This window comes from Sus scrofa, chromosome 17, assembly GCF_000003025.6.
Source record: "Sus scrofa isolate TJ Tabasco breed Duroc chromosome 17, Sscrofa11.1, whole genome shotgun sequence".
Lineage (NCBI taxonomy): Eukaryota > Metazoa > Chordata > Mammalia > Artiodactyla > Suidae > Sus > Sus scrofa.
The window spans coordinates 879,741-896,723 of NC_010459.5; the positions used below are offsets into that span (position 1 = coordinate 879,741).

The window sequence follows — 16,983 nt, forward strand, 5'->3', positions numbered from 1 at the left end:
GATCACTTAACAAAAAACCAGGATTGCATTAACTTTCAGTAGCAACATCTATATGTAACTACATATATACATACAACATATCTATATACATATATTTATATATATGCATATATATAGCTATCTATATACACACACATCTATCTATCTACATATATTTAGATATCTATATCTATATAGATATCTATATATGTGTGTGTGTGTGTGTATATATATATGGTAGGGGGTCTGGTACTTAAGAGAAGCTCAATTAAAGGCCAATAGTGCAGACCTAGAGACCTGGTTTTGCATGCCTGTTTTCACTTGCTGCTTAACCACCATCTTGGGCTTGACCGTTTGAGTACAAGAGGTAATTCATAAGTCTGTTCTAACTCCACCGATGTGGAAATATTCTTGGAACTGGAGATATGTTTTTCTTCCACTCTGGCTTGCATAAGTTCTTATAACTTTTACCTTCCCATTTTGTTTTCTTTGTTGTCCCTACCCTTCCAGCCTGCTAGGCTCTTCAACAGTGATTTGTTCTGTATGTTGCAATATTGTTACTTCTTTACCTTCATATTCAATTTGTTGGTGATAGTAAAATTTACTTCAGGAATCACACACACCCCTTCCTCCTTTACTTTACTTGAAAGGAAAGGTCTCTAGACAGTCTTGACTAATTTCAGTGACACTGACAATTAATGAAAGTGGATTAAAATTTGGGGATCAGAGATTGAGTACTCAGCAACAAAGGCATTCCAAAGAATATAGAAGATATTCTAAGCATGGAGCATATGAGATTTTCCCAATTTCAATGCTATATACCATTGTTCTGTTCTGGGTTTTTTAATTTGGGTCTCTGCTAATTGAAACAAGGAGAGATAAGACCCAACAGTGAGACTGAGTTGAAGATTATGAACATCTTTGATACGTATCCTGCAATATTACTTTCTAAAAAGATTGTTAGCAATTTATACCACTCCCAGAAATGTAGGGCTGAGCCTGCTTTGGCCGTATCACCATCTTGGTGAGGTGCTTAAAAACAAGTTCTAATTCCATGGTGGTAATATATACCCTTCCCCCAAGTGCCAAGTCTGCTAAGTTAGAGAGTCCCGTCGATCACTTCAGACCCTTCACACATCAACCTTCTTAGATGCTTTATGTCTTGATGTGGCAGAAAAGTTTAGACATATTGCCTGGGTTCAGTCAGTCCCACCACATATTAGCTGTGTAATCCTTTGATAAATCACATAACTACTTAGTGTTTCCTTTTCCTCATCCTTACAAGGACAATACCTATTTCACAGGACTTTGAGGATTAAATGTGAATGTTTACCACCTTTTGAAATGAAGCCTATATGCTTTTCCATATCCTGCTATGACCAAAAACAACAAAAATCTTACATTTAAATTTTGGTGAACAGCCAAAAGCTATTTGGAGGCAGGTCTATAAGAGAGCTCACTTAGTAAACCAGGTCATAAATATCTTATCTATAAAAAATGTTTAACATTTTCAAAATGTTGGCATTTAAACATTGGCTTAGAAAGAAAATACATCTCATTGAGCTAGCCATTTCCCTGTGGATCAATGAGCCAGACAATTGAATTATTGCTTTGTTCTCAGTCATCTAAGTTGGCCTTACTGTTCTCTTTAAATGGATGAACTAGGTCCCTAAGAAAGCGCATGTTATTTCATTACTCAAGCTAATATTTGTATTGTTTCTTCTCTACTCTTAAGAAACTTCTATCAATGGATGTTAAAACTTTGAATCTCTCCTCCATGTCTCCATCTTTCCTCCTGCTTTGCCTCTCCTGCTCTCTACATTATGCTCAGGAAAGGTCTCCAACTCAACCCTCCACCTCACCCTTCATTATTTGTCTGCATTCTTCTATTTAACTCCTCTGCTTAGTTTATTTTTATGATTTATTCCTTGACTCAACAAATGTCATTGAACGTGTCTATGGTGCCAAGGACTGAGGACACTATTGTGATTCCCAGATCTTTTTAGGAAGTGCACATGCTCAAGTCAACGGGTGCTGGGTTTGTCGTCTTTAGGTTTTTCCTCAAATCAACGGGATTTGACTGTCTACTTATCTTTGTGGTGCGGGACCCTTGTTCCTTCCTGCGGGTTTGGTCACAGGTGGCCTGCTTCTGCTGACCGTGGGGAACGCTGGGACATAAGCCAGGTGAGGAACATCAGCAGCTCGCTGTGCACGCAGGCTCTCCACCCCATTAGGAATCTGTAGCTAATTAAGGTTTCATGGTCTTCTCTGGCCCAATGCCCACATTTGGTGTTTCAGCCCGAGAACAGCTGCTATTGCTGCCTGCTGCCCAGGACAAGTTGGGGAGAGGCCAGATGATCCAGCTGTGTTAAGTGCAGCCTCCCCAAGGAATCTGCCCAAGTTTTCCAAGACTTCTATTAGTTTGGGGCACCTCTGAAGTCCGCTATTTCTGTAAAGCCATGCTCTCTTCTGGTCTTCTATATTGATCCCACTTTGATATCTCTGAAATTCCTCAAAAGCATTGGTCAATTGACAGACTTTGTTTTCGCAAAGCCATTAGATTTCCTTTTCCTTACTGTCATTGTTTTGAACTTGAGGAGGAAGGGAAGGCAAAAGTATTTGCTCATTCTAACCATCTTTATCCAGCTTCTCTTTTCAACTGGTATTTAACTCTGTTCAGTGATCAGCCTATGTCTTCGAGGTTAAATCTGTCTAAACTGCTAGACACTGGTCTTAATACTCAGGAGAGGGTTTATGTATTTAATTCAGTTATCCCACATAAGTGCTACAAGCAAAGTACAAGGAAAGTGCTATAGGGTTCTGGCTGAATGAAAGCATTCAAGTTGACCTTGAGGAACAGGAAGAACTGGACATGTAGAGACAGATGTATAAGAAGAGAAGAGCAAGGAGCTCCCGTCGTGGCACAGTGGTTAACGAATCTGACTAGGAACCATGAGGTTGCGGGTTCGATCCCCGGCCTTGCTCAGTGGGTTAAGGATCCAGCGTTGCTGTGAGCTGTGGTGTAGGTCACAGATGCAGCTCGGATCTGGCGTTCCTGTGGCTCTGGCATAGGCCGGTGACTACAGCTCTGATTAGACCCCTAGCCTGGGAACCTCCATATGCTGCAGGAAGTGGCCCTAGAAAAGGCAAAAAAGACAAAAAAAAAAAAAAAGAAGAGCAACAACTAGCCACCTTGGTTTGAAATATGGGAATTCATGACAGAATTTAGTCACTTACTGTGGTAAGGGAAAAGATTATGTCAGATACTTTTGCTCTCTTTTTTTTTTTTCAGATAAACTGAATGGAAAGTGCAGCAGGAAAAGGATTCCAGAGTTAAAAAAATCTATAGACAGAATAACTACCAGAGATCATTCACTTATCACAAAATTAGGTCAATGATAAATAAAACCCATCAACTACCATTGGGGTATGTGTGTTTGTGTGTGTGTAGAGACCACCTAATGCTCATTTATGTATGTACATACACATGTATGAACATTCCACAGATGCAGAATTGGAAACAGGTATTTGATACATATTTTGAGAACTATACAGAACTATTAGGTAAACTCTTCATTTATACTATCCAGACACTATTTAAGCTATTTAACAGACATTTGATAGTTTTTTATTATAAGAAAGTTTAATCTAAAACATCAGGAACTATTGACAAGGTAAATGGCCCATTCTTTAGACATTTTTGATAGAACTATTCAAAATTCTTGATTAGCATAATTGTGAGGTCAAAGAGTGGCCCTCTGTTGAGACAGTCATTTGCGCCTATTTTTTGGGGGCTGTACCTGTAGCATATGTTCCCAGGCTAGGCCAATAGCCGCAGCAAAGCGGGATCTGAGCTGTGTCTGTGACCTACACCATAGCTCGTGGCAATGCTGGATCCCCAACCCACTGATAGAGGCCAGGGATCGAACCTGCATCCTCATGGATACTAGTCAGATTCATTTCCGCTGTGCCACAATGGGAACTCCCTCTGCCTATTTTTAAATTAAAAACATTCAATATTACAAGACGACTTATTTCTATTTGAAAAATCCTAGCTGGGAACTGGGGACTGAAAGGGTCAAGGCTGTTTAGCCAAGAGGAGTCCCAAATGGGGTTAACAAAAATGTAAGAGTTTTATTTTTATCCTACAAAGACATGGATTTTTAAGAGGTTTGAAAACTGTGCTTTAGAGCATGGTTTTAGGGCCTAAAGCTTCCTTAGGATACTGCATTATTTGATCAAAAGGTGACTAAAAAAAAGTATTTTGAAAGCTACAGTTTATGTGTCATGGCACAACAGTTAAGCAAAACTCATCTGTTCTTTATGTATCTTGATTCCTCTGCTGATCTTTTTTGTCCTTGACCTAAAATTTAAGAAAAAAAGTACTATGAATTTAGCTTTTATTCAAAATTAAATAAGCAAAAGCAAAAATTTTAAGAAACTTTTACAAATTACTTACATAAAAGAAAGTTAAGAGAGACAGTCACAAGTCTGCAACAAATAATTACAAAAGTATCTAGGGCAGCATGAATACAGACCATGTCACAGCATGGTGACCTAACTGTGATATGAATAAGGCATAACTAACATTTGCACCAAGACCAGAATTTAAAAAAAACAAAACGTACTTTAAAAGCTTAGTTCTACATTAAGCTTCTTCACTTCCCTCAGATCCTTAATGGGTTTATACTAGGTAATTTTTTTAAACAAACACATCATGTCAAACTATAAATTACACAGATGGGCAGTTAATGTGAAAAGCCCCCCTTAAAATGTACAGACTGATACTGAACTGAGCTCTCCATTTACCTTTATGTACAGTTAAGTGTAAACCATATTTTCACAGTTTTAAGTGTTTTATGAATAGATGCACAGTACCATGTCAGGTTTGCAATTGTTCCTGAAAACTGGCTCTAGATTCTGCATCCGATGCCGGTCGGCCATTGGGATGCAAGTATTTACATAAATAAGAGACTGTGTCATAGTCAATGGTCAAGACAGTTCAGCAAGAGCGGTATTTCCAACGAAGAGTGATACTCAATACCATAGCTTACATACTTGTGCAAATATAAGCATTAGGACAGAGAAATCTGAGGCAAATTCAACTTGCAAAAACTTGTATCGCTACTGTTGTAAACTTGGGCAATAAATGACCCTCGGCAAGTTCTGCTCTCTATGGCTTTTTTTTTTCTTTTAAAATTTTAAAGCCAGAGAAAATGCACCCATACTGCACGCACGCACGTGCACACACGCACACACACACGCACACACACGCAAAGAGTTCTCATTTCATTTAGAGTATGGTACATAGTGCAACTTCATCACAATGTAGAGGTTTAACACACATTCAGCGTGTGTTTTTCTGTGCAAGTTCTTAGTGGTCTAAATCCTAGTTGAAGGTATTTGTTTGCAGAACCACATGATTCAGGAGGTTGAAGAAAAAAAAAAAACAGAACAGGTTCATTATGTTTCTCAAACCAGCACTGGATGTGCAAAGGCAGCGGACAATCTGGCTGTCACCACAGCCAGATTAGGGTAACTTGAGAGGAAGATCCAAGCAATTGGTTACTTAGATTGGTCTCTAGAAAAATAGGTCAGTATATGCTGTATCTTTGTCAACCGTTCTTTCAAAGACTTCATTGACAAAACCGACAGCTGATATCGGGGATCAACGGGAAGGACAGCAAGAAGCCACCAACACCACGCAGGTCCATTAGGGACTGCCTAAAAATAATCCACATATTACAGTTTTAATAAAACAAATATTTATGTAATCATAGCAGTAACAAATCATCACCAAGCTAATCCTTAATGAACACTATGGAGTGAGATCCTATCTCAAAGTCCTCTTTAAATTTTTTGATTTTTTTATTTGAAGTATAGTTTGACTTACAATATTATATTAGTTTCAGGTGTGTAACAGAGTGATTTGATATTTTATAGCTTATACTCCTTATATAAAGCTATTATAAAATATTGGCTATATTCCCCGTGCTGTAATGTATTTATTTCACACCTAGTCATTTTTACCTCTTAATTTCCTTCAACCATTTTGCCCCTACCATTCTGGTAATCACTATTTGTTCTCTGTATCCTTGAGTCTGTTTCTGATTTACGTTTGTTTGTTTCATTTTTTAGATCCCACATAGAAGTGAAAATGTACAGTATTAGTCTTTTTCTGACTTATTTACTTATTTTAACTTTTTGTTTTTTAGGGCTGAAACCACGGTATATGGAAGTTCCCAGGCTAGGGGTCAAATCGGAGCTGTAGCTGCCAGTCTACGCCACAGCCACAGCCACGCCAGATCCAAGCCATGTCTGTGATCTACACCACAGCTCACGGCAACACTGGATCCTTAACCCACTGAGCAAGGCCAGGGATCAAACCTGCATCTTCATGTATACCAGTCAGATTCGTTACCACTGAGCCACGACGGGAACTCCCTGTCTTTTTTCTGACTTATTTCACTAAATATAGTACTCTGCAGGTCCATCCATGTTGTTGCAAATGGCAGAATCTCATTCTTTTTTTTATGGCTTAGTATTCCCTTGTGTGTGTGTACATGTGAATATTACCAGAAAATACACAAGCACACATATATACACACATCTTCTCTACCCATTTATATGTTGACGGACACTTAGGTTGTTTCCGTATCTTGCTACTGTAAATAATGCTGCTATGAACACTGAGGTGCACGTATCTTTTCAAATTAGTGCTTTCATTTTCTTTGGATATATACCCAGAAGTGGAATTACTGGATCATGTGGTAGCTCTATTTTTTAATTTGTTTGAGGGACCTCCATACTGTTTTCCATAGTGGCTGCACTAATTTACATTCCCACCAACAGTGTTGGAGGGTTTCCTTTTCTCCACATCCTTGGCTAACACCTGTTCTTATCTTCCTGACAACAGCCATTCTGACAGGTGTGAAGTGATATCTCAACATCAATAATCATCAGAGAAATGCAAATCAAAACACATCTATCAGAATGGCTATCTCAAATCCTTTATCAATCATGCAAGGAAGATATTATTATGCCCATGTAAAATGAGGAAACTGAAGCTCATGAATATAATGCAAATTGTCCAAGTTTTCTCAGCTCATATGTGGCAGAGCCAAGATTCAAATCCAGACCTGCCTCTGGGCCAGCACTCTTTCCTCTGCACAACACTGCCCTAAACAGGGTGTCTCAACCTCAGGCTGCTGGCATTTGGGGCTGGACTGTTCTTTGTTAAGAGGACTGTCCTGTGCATTGCAGCCCATTTACCACATCTCTGACCTCTGGCTACTGACGCCAGTAGCATCTTCCCAGTTCTGGCAGTCTTAAAAATGTCTCCAGATATTGCCAAATGTCTTGTGGGAGCAACACTGACCCCAGTTGAGAACTGCCTTCTTAAAATGTATATTTAAAACACTGAGCTAAGTTTATTGATATTTTTCAATTTCTTCAAAGACTTGTGGAATCCTAGGAAGGATTTAAGAATAAGACCTCAGCCTCCAGTTTCATCTGAAAAATAAACATTATCTCCACCAAGGAAGACCCTCTGATGTTTTAAGGTTGGACTATAGGCTATGGAAAGAAGGAAGAATTTATATAAAAGAATGTTTAAGCCACCTTCACTACACATTGCATTGCTTTTCTTTTTTTTCAAATTAGAATAACATAAGAAAAAACTGAAAATTTATTCATAAAAAAGTAGAACAGAGAATTGAATATATGGTATGAATTCAAATACATAAAATATAGTAAGTATATACACCAAAATGTTAACAGTATTCATGGATGAATGGAGATATGAGTAAATTTTTTTTTACTAATTTCCTAAATTTTATATAATGAACAACATTTACAAGGGGAAAAATTTTTACATGATGTCATTCTTTTTTTTAAAGTTTTATTGAAGTATAGTTGATTTACAACATTGTGATAATTTCTGCTGTACAGCACAGGGAACTGCATACAATCTCCTGGGAGGAAGCACGATGGAGGACAGTGTGGGAGGGGAAAACGTGTCTAAGTGTATGGCTGGGTCATGATGCTGTGCAGTGGAGATTGGTATGGCACTGCTGACCAACTATACTCTAACACAAATAAAATACAAAAAAAAATTTCTGCTGTACAACTAAGTGATTCCATTATACATGTACACGCATCTGTTCTCTTTCAGATTCTTTTCCCACATAGATTATCACAGAATATTGGGTAGCGTTCTCTGTGCTCTCCAGCAGGTCCCCGGTGGCCAATCATTCCACATACCTCAGTGTGCAGATGCCAGTCCCAAAGCCCTAATCCATTCCACGCTCCCCACCTCCCTGCACCTGTCCCCTGTGGTAACTACAGTTTTTTAAAGTCTGTGAGTCTGTCTGTGTTCTGCAAATAAGTTTGCATTGCTTTTTAATGAACCTGAAACAGAAGCTTCAGGATGACAAAAGGAGCTATGACATAATCTGATCTCAACAGGCTCCTCCTATAATCACACTGGGTTTCTCTATTGGTGTCCTCTTTGTTCTCAGCTCATCATTACCACCACCACCTCCTTCTGCAATTCAGAGATGTCAGAAATGACATTTCCCAGAATCCCCTCCCCTGTGTGGTTCCAGGTTAAATTTGACCAGGCAGAGGCACTCTTGGGAGAGGAAGCCATTATTTCCTGGAGTCTGCTGCCAAGTGTGGGCAGCCGTAAGATTTGCAGAAGCCTTCCAGAGAATTCTTAACAACCACCTGCTCTACTACTGCAGACTGAGATAAAACTGGTGGGGACTTCCCTGGGATTCCAAGGGATGACAGCATCTTCCCCTCAAGTCTTGAGCCTATGCTGACTGAGGCAGGCAGAGATTCCCTGAGTTCCACTGATGATGGCCCTGACCTTCCTTTGTCTAGCTCTCCCAAGGGCTGTGTCAACTACATCCTACAATAAACTCTACTGGCTATTTTATTTTCCTGACTGAATCCTGACTGATACTATATGACTCACAGAAAGCAATGGAAGAGGACTGTGGAATAAAAGAGGGGGTGGTAGAGGTGAAGGAAAAGAAAGCAATGTTGCATTTTCCTACAAGCTGGTTTGTTAACTTATTTGATTTTATGCTCATCAAAAGCTACTTCTATCAGGTTCAATCAGATTTAGGTAGCCAGGACAAAACAAACATATGGCAACTGACAATATGCTGGGCACTGATGAGAACTCACTTTAGAAATGGTGTGATGTTGAAATTTCAAGGTCAGCTGAGATGTGACTACTAAAGATGGGACAAAGGAAATGCTGTGCAAAACTGAAGATGAAGAAAGAAACTTAAAAATCTACCAGTTTAGGCTGACACAAAAAGTGAGACTTTTGGAAACAATATCAAAGCCATCATACCTGCAGGTTTTCCTCCCTCCCCGGCATTGATCCAAAGTGCTGAAGAATTTGGCTTCGAAATCTGTCTCTTAAATTCTGAAACCAGCTGCAGGCTTGAGAGTACACCAAGTCATGAAGCTGTCGGAGATTTTCGATCTCATCTTCATTCTCAACCTAGGAATACAACAGTCAGTAAGATGACTGTGCCTCATCTTCCCAACCATACTACCAACCCTGTGGTAATGGGAAAAAAAATTAAAAATAGGGAATACCTATTTCAGTGCTGGACCAGAATATTACTCTTATGCAGCATACACTGTACAGTTCTGCCTCATGCAGAAAGGGCCACCCTGAGGAGGACAGCAAGGCCTGACCTCCCAGCCTAGCCAACCTAGCCTTGCTGACTTAGCAATGCAACACTGCAGAACCCAACTAACTGCCCCCAGCTGGGAGGGGTAAGATGGAGAGCGAGTTCCCAGACAAAGGTCTACAGGGATTGACAATTCCTTTCTTCTTATGGATCCATGGATTTTGAAAGTAGTGGAACAAAAATTTAGCAGAGGAATACAGCTGCTAGAACAAAAGGAAAGACTGGGGGAGGTTTAAGGTGTAGGTAACATGGCAGAACAGGATGAAGGAAAAGCATAATTACATCTTTAACCAGGAAATTGGGTCCAAAAATAAGAAAACAAAAACCCCAACAAAGAACTTAGTATATAAAGCCAGAATATCCAAAGAGAGAGACTATATTATGCCTTGATAAACATCTCCTGCTATCCCCATCCCCTCTGTACCCCCTTCAGACATCTGGCTCATCAAACTACAAATATAAAATTAAATGCATCAACCCTCCAGACTAAGATCCAGAAGCGCAGTCTCATAAAACAGAGGTGGGAAGATGGAACATTAACTCATCCATCTCATACTGATTTTTTTTAACACACACCCATATCCTTCTCACTCCATGGCAGGGAAAGCCCTATTGCACATATATTAGCACATCTGAACAAATACCAGGCCTGAATCAGCCTTTCATACTTCATGTATGACAATATAAAAGCAACAATGGAACTTTGAAAACATCCTGAGATATAAAAGGTAAGACAACATACTTTTTATTTTTGAAAGATTTGAAATGAAAAATAAAACCAAAGTTTAAAAAGCATCTGCTTTACCACCACAACATGAATGTACTTAATACTTAATTCCACTAAAGTATACACTTATAAATAGTTAAAATGGTGAATTTTATGTTACATATATTTTACCATATTAAAAATTTCATCTAAAAAAAGGTAGAAGAGCCATACAATTCAAGAATTCTGGTCTTGGAATTGGCTATACAAGATTTAGTCCTCTGCTAACAAACATTGGTTTTGATATGAGTAAGAAATAAACGTGTGATTGCTAAAACTATTCAAAAAGAAAAAAAATATCTGCTTTCCACCCTTACAAAATCCAAGAAAACAAACCATGGGCTCTAGTAATCAGGGAATGATAAAAACGATAAGAGTCTTGAATTAGAAAATGGAGGAAAGAAGCAGGCATACGTTCTAAAGGCAAACTTTTAAAGTTAAGAAACTTTGCTGCAATAATATAACAACAGAATCACCTTGCTGTACACTAAAAACTAACATAACATTGTCAATCAACCGTAATTCAATTAAAAAAAAAAAAAAACCCAGAATTTAAAATGTCATTAGAAGACAGAGAAAACAGAATTGCTACACTAAGGGAAAAAATCCTTTGATATAAAAAACAAATTTGAGAATGAATGAATATGAAATCATTATACAGATGAGGCACTAAACATCAAATCCATAATTCTTTCAACATGCTGTTCTACTATTATATATTTATATATTGTCATATGTTTAGCCATATACTTAATGGATTTTGTCAGGAAATCCAATATATAAAGATTTAAGTTTATATAAAACTAAAATAAGGTTATTAGTTTTACAAAAAATACCACCTTAAGCAAATGATTCCATTAACCAAATATGCCTAAGCACACACCATATCAATCAATCAAAATTCCAATTTATACAATACTTTTGGCCCACTGCACACAGCAAAGTTTCCCCACAGCATCTCTATAATATGATAGGAGAGGTAATCAGATTAATCAAGTTTATTAGCAGAGAGGCAATATGGTATAATGATAAAACCTAGCATTTGGAGCCAGAGAGCTGGCTTTATATTATTTTTATTATACTACCTACATGATATTGAGTAAATTAATTAACACTTCTGAATTTTACTTTCCTCATCTGCTAACTATCTCAAAGTTTTGAGAATTCAATAAGCTAATGTTTGTAGAAATGCCTAATGTCAATATTTAATAAGTGCTGACTGAGATGAAGGGCTCAAACAGATCAACGAACAAGTGACAGTGTAAGATCTAAGTGTTTTTAATGCTAAGGATTTTGCCCTTAACTTGATATTTATAGTATCACAAACCACTTTTCTGATACTTAAACTAACTGTAGATGGTAAAGTAGATACTGGAAATATCAAAAGGGGAGCACTAACCCCATCTAAGAAAGTTATCACAATAACCCTTCCCAGGTAAGATATCATCAAATGACTATACTGACAGTGCTTTATCTGATGCCTTAGAGTTTGAACTCAGCACCCAAATGTGTCTATTTTATCACTGAGGTTATCTTAGGCATATCTTAATATATGACACAATTTTTCAGGGACTTAATGTGCTAACTTTATATCAAAGTTCAATATACTGATTATTACATCAGCCTTGACTACAATAAATTCAATTAAAAAGGACAGAGATTAGCAGGCTTCAAAACTTTGGGCTAAAAGTTCAATTCAATCCTTTGCTATTATTAAGTGACTACCATGCAGATACACACATTGTAGGCACTGTGCAGGTTGTCGAGCCAGTAGAAATGAATGAAATCTCGATTCTAGTCTCCCCATTTCTCTTGGAACTCGCCAACTGAGAGCAAGACGGGTAAAAGGTAACATAGAGCTAATCTGCATCAGTATTGCCAAGGGCCTCTGATAGGAAGAACCAGAAAATCAACCTGTAAGTCTATATAATGTCTAGGACAGAGTATACCGAAGCATGCTGAAAAAGAATAGTTTTTAATACCTTAACATCTTCCAGATATTCAATGTCTGCAGTGCAATAGCCATCTTTCATTCCTCTTTTTAAAACCCGAAATCGCTTTCCTCCAACTGTATCAACCACAGACCTTCCATCAGGCAAGAAATGTACATTTCTAATTTGTAACATACAACCATAATCTGCAAAACTAAAATAAAAATTCTAATTAATATCAAAGTTCAAGCAATAAGCATGCACGCTGTCAGCAATATTCAAAGAAAATTCTGGTATCAATCAAAATATTTACACAAAAATCATACCTATTTTGTGTATCACTGACACACATCCCAAACTGTTTTGTTCCAGTTTGTATACTTCTTCGAATCATCAATCTGTATCTTGGCTCAAATATATGAAGAGGGCAAGGCACAGTGGGGTAGGCCATAGTGCAAACAAATATTGGAACATTCTTGGTCAAGCTGAAGAAGAAAAAATTTTCATTACTACATATCAGAAGATACAACAAAAATGAGTGAAGTGTGAAACAGTAATAAACAGTATAAAACAAAAAATAAATTAGCTGTAAAATCAGGTGATTTTTTTTACTCTTAGCAAGAAGAGCAATTAGCATCCCAATCCTTTAAGCTCATGTGATGCAGTATAAAGCCTAAAAATCTGCTTGTGATCTTCTTATAAGCAGAATTTGAGATATTAGAGGTTATAATATGGAGCTAAGCACTTCTGTAAATCAAAAAGCAATTGATTACAACCACTATTTTATATTAAAAATGTTTAAAATACTTGTAACATGCAGAGTTGATATCTTTTATCTGTAACACTCTTACACTTAGATAACAGCAAGGAAAAAATGAGCTCCCACAAAAGACAAAAAGCAAATCGTTAAAAATTCTTAGGTATTAAAATATTTTCATACTCACTACCAAAAATAAGTATTTGATGAGATAACATTTTTTTCCAAATAATTAAAATGACACCACCTTTTTTATTGCCACATTGGCAGGAAATATGGAGAATAAAGGCAATGCCCAGCTTTGGCAAGGGTATGGGGAATACTGGCAGTGCAGGAGGCAGTCTGAAACAGTACAACCATACTGAAAAAGAACCTGGCTATAAATACCACAAACTTTAAAAAATATTCATATCCTTTGAACCAACTGGCTCACTTCTTTTCCTGCAAGTACTATAAGAATGTTCAACGTAGCACTGTGTATAGCAGCCAAAAACTTAGAAGCAAAACGAGAGGGCCAGTAAAATAAATTATGATATAACCTTAAAATGAGATACTATATTAAATGTTTAATGAGAAAAATAAGTTCTAGAATAATAGGAATAAAATGATCCCATCTTTGTTTAAAAAAATATATATATATATATATTAACCAGGAAGGATATATACCAAAATGCTAATGATTCCCTATGGCTTTTTCCCTACTGTTCACTAATATTTTCTAGCCTTTCTTCAAAAAGACCTCAAACTACCTATGTAAAGGTAATATTTAATATATATGTTTAACATACAAGCCCTAGTTCCTCTACTTTCAAAACTGTATATTCTACCATCACTGAGCATTCTTGTGAACAGAAGAACTGGGTGGTGGTGGGGAACCAAAACAGTATACCTCTTAAAAGCAAAACTTTTAAGTACCAGTGGCTAAGCAACCTCTTCAAAAAAAAAAAAAAAGCCCTGGGGAGTTCCCACCATGGCTTAGCAGAATCAAATCTGACTAGCATCCATAAGGGACTCGGGTTCGATCCCTGGCCTTACTCAGTGGGTTAAAGATACAGTGTTGCCCTGAGCTGTGGAGTAGGTTGAAGACATGGCTCAGATCCTGCGTTACTATGGCTGTGGTATAGGTCGGCAGCTATAGCTCCAATTCAACCCCTAGCATGGGAACTTTTATATACCATGGGTGTGGCCCTAAAGAGACAATAAATAAATACATAAATATTTTTTAAAAGCCCTGTTAACAAGGCAAGATGCCCTGAGCTTTCTGTCCATTACACTCCAGCTTCCTTTATGTCACTACTCCTGTCATCCATGGACTCCACTCTTCTGTAGCAAGGGGCAGAAGAGGGGGTCTGGTCCTATCACTGTGTTTAGGTATCTCAAAAAATATCAGCAGCTTTCTTATGTCCAGCATTTTGCAGTATTGGTCAAAAAGGTTCACAACCTTCACATCAGAATATTTTCTACCATAAGATCACACAATAAAATATCAGTTCCACAGAAAACAAATCAATACTAACTTCTATAAAGAAAAGATTGGAAATCTTTCTTTTTTTGAAGGCTACTGACTGGCCCAATGAAGACATTTGGTGAGAGCATACTGAAAAAGAAAAGTCTGCAAGCACAATTATTTTTTTTCTTAGAAAGTGAGAAATATAAACAATTTAATTCATATTTTTAAAAATAATAGAAACAGCATATAAAAATTACAATTTTGCTCTTTAATGCCCAGTTAAAATAAAGTGTGTGTGGGGAGGGGAGAGTTAAGAAATTAGAAACCCACAAAAGAAACTTGGAAACTCAAGAGAATGGTGAAAGAGGTAAAGACATGAAGGGAAGAGAAAGGCAGAAGAAAAGTAGAAGGAAGAAAGAGATACAAAGCAACAAAATCAGGTCCAACCTACCCAGCCCCATTTTGCTCTTACGCACCCTTAACAGCAGCTTGTACTACTAAATCCCAAAGTTATCACCAGGTTTTTCACCTTCCTCATACTAAGTCAACTCTGCTAACAGTCAATATCTTCATTGAGAATTTAGCCCTTAAGTCACCTTTCCAATTTCAGTCTCAGGCCTCAAGGTCCCACCCCTTTCCAAACCTCTGATTGGCTCACCCCTCTGCCAATCCAGGTCACTTATGCTCCACCTCCCCCACTGCTGCCCTGATACACAGGCCACCAGCTCCACCTGTCCATTCTCAATTTCCCTCCCAATTCTAGGGCCTGATGTCACTGTAGGAAACCCCTTCCCCATGTAAAACTGCTTCAGTGAACAGAGCTGAATCAGTTATTCCCAAGAGAATATCTACAAGTTACCAAGTGAACTTAAAACTTCTATCTGTTGAGGACAGGGGAAGCTAACCACTATTTGTTTAAAATATGCTTTTGGTTAGACTGGGTTAACTAAAGACAGAATCCAGTTTGCCGTGAGGAGGCTTTTCCTTACTATTTCAAAAGGTAGTAGTTCATAATTTGATTATGTTAATTTTTATGAGAAGAAACTTACTGTGAGAGTTCAGCAGTTTCTTCATCATATATTTTTTTTCTCTCAGACAGTTCATCAGGCAGATACTTCACTATTAAATCTTCCAACAGCTGTGTGACACAGTACCTCCTATCTGCTAGATACTAAAAGACAATATTATTTTACATTCTGTACTTTTTTTCCTACAGTATAAAACAGGCAAAACAGTTCAACTGCTATAGGAAAGCTTTCATTACATATTTATACAGTCAGTTCTAAATTGATTAATGAGGGGGAACATTACAAAGGAAGATGCTAAACAGATACACCTGCTCAAGGCTTAGCTCAAGGCATTAAAGATAACACACCTGCAACCTAAACCAAGTTCAGTATAAAAGACCCTTGACCTGCCCTGATCACAAATCTTCATTAGCAGCAGTCGGTGCTGCCCCTGCATTCTCCACGCCAAAAGCCAGTTTCCATCTGACAGTTTGTATCTCAAACTAGCATTTTAAATGAGAAACAAAAATAAGATAAGAAATAAGAAAAAATAATTCATGTGCCTTATTTAAGAAAAGTAAAACTATTCTCTTTTTTGGTTCTCCATTTTGGTGCCAGATTTCCAGATGATTTTTCTTTCAGATTTTCCTTCCACTGTCACCCCATTATGACCACTGCTGCCCTTATTAAGAGGATGCTCTTCCTATGTGATCCACCCTCTATATAAAATGGAACATCTGCACCACACTCTTAATAGTCTGGAAACTGCTACCCTTGTGCAATTTTGTGTTATTCTCTTTTCCATCTGCTAAAAGACTTCTCTCTCACTCCAGCCTATGAGAAGACTGACTATCCTTCAAGATCTGGCTCCAATTTTACCTTTTGCATAAAGTGTTCCTTAACTATTCTGTCTCCCAAGAATCCTTTATTTTACCCTTTACCATATAAAAAGGCAGTTACCACACCCTTCTCTGTATTACTGGATAGGGATACATTATTTCTCTGTAACTAAACTAAAAACTGTGTAGGGCCAAGGACCAGGTTAGTGTCTGTACACAGAATTTTGGAGGAAAAAAAAAAGCCCAATACCAATTTATTTAATAAAAGTAATGAGGAAAAACTCTTGGGAGATAATCACAAGTTAAGATCAAGAGAAGATACCTTTTCCTCTGTAGAACCCACAAAAATAAGGGTTTTTTCATTACCCAATGAACAATGAAGTACAGAGTAGGAAATATGAATGGTGGAGAAATTAGTTATAGTAGTGGTTTTTAAACTTTAGCATGAATCAGGACTGGTTAAAATGCAGATTTCTGAGCTCCCCTCCAGGGTTTCTGGGGTCGGGTCTGAGAATTTGTATTTCTAACAAGTTCCCAG

General features: G+C 37.7%; 1 protein-coding gene across 1 annotated transcript in view; it reads right to left on the reverse strand.

The window, feature by feature from the left end:
• Nucleotides 4,240-16,983, reverse strand: part of LONRF1 (LON peptidase N-terminal domain and ring finger 1) — a 33,242-nt gene continuing 20,498 nt past the window's right edge. Inside the window, exons 8-12 of the mRNA XM_021077473.1 lie at nt 15,649-15,770; nt 12,719-12,877; nt 12,444-12,606; nt 9,347-9,499; nt 4,240-5,703 (exon numbers count right to left, since the gene is read on the reverse strand). Of these exons, the coding sequence (XP_020933132.1) occupies nt 5,545-5,703; nt 9,347-9,499; nt 12,444-12,606; nt 12,719-12,877; nt 15,649-15,770 (756 nt within the window). The 3' untranslated portion in view covers nt 4,240-5,544. The remainder of the gene's footprint in view (nt 5,704-9,346; nt 9,500-12,443; nt 12,607-12,718; nt 12,878-15,648; nt 15,771-16,983) is intronic.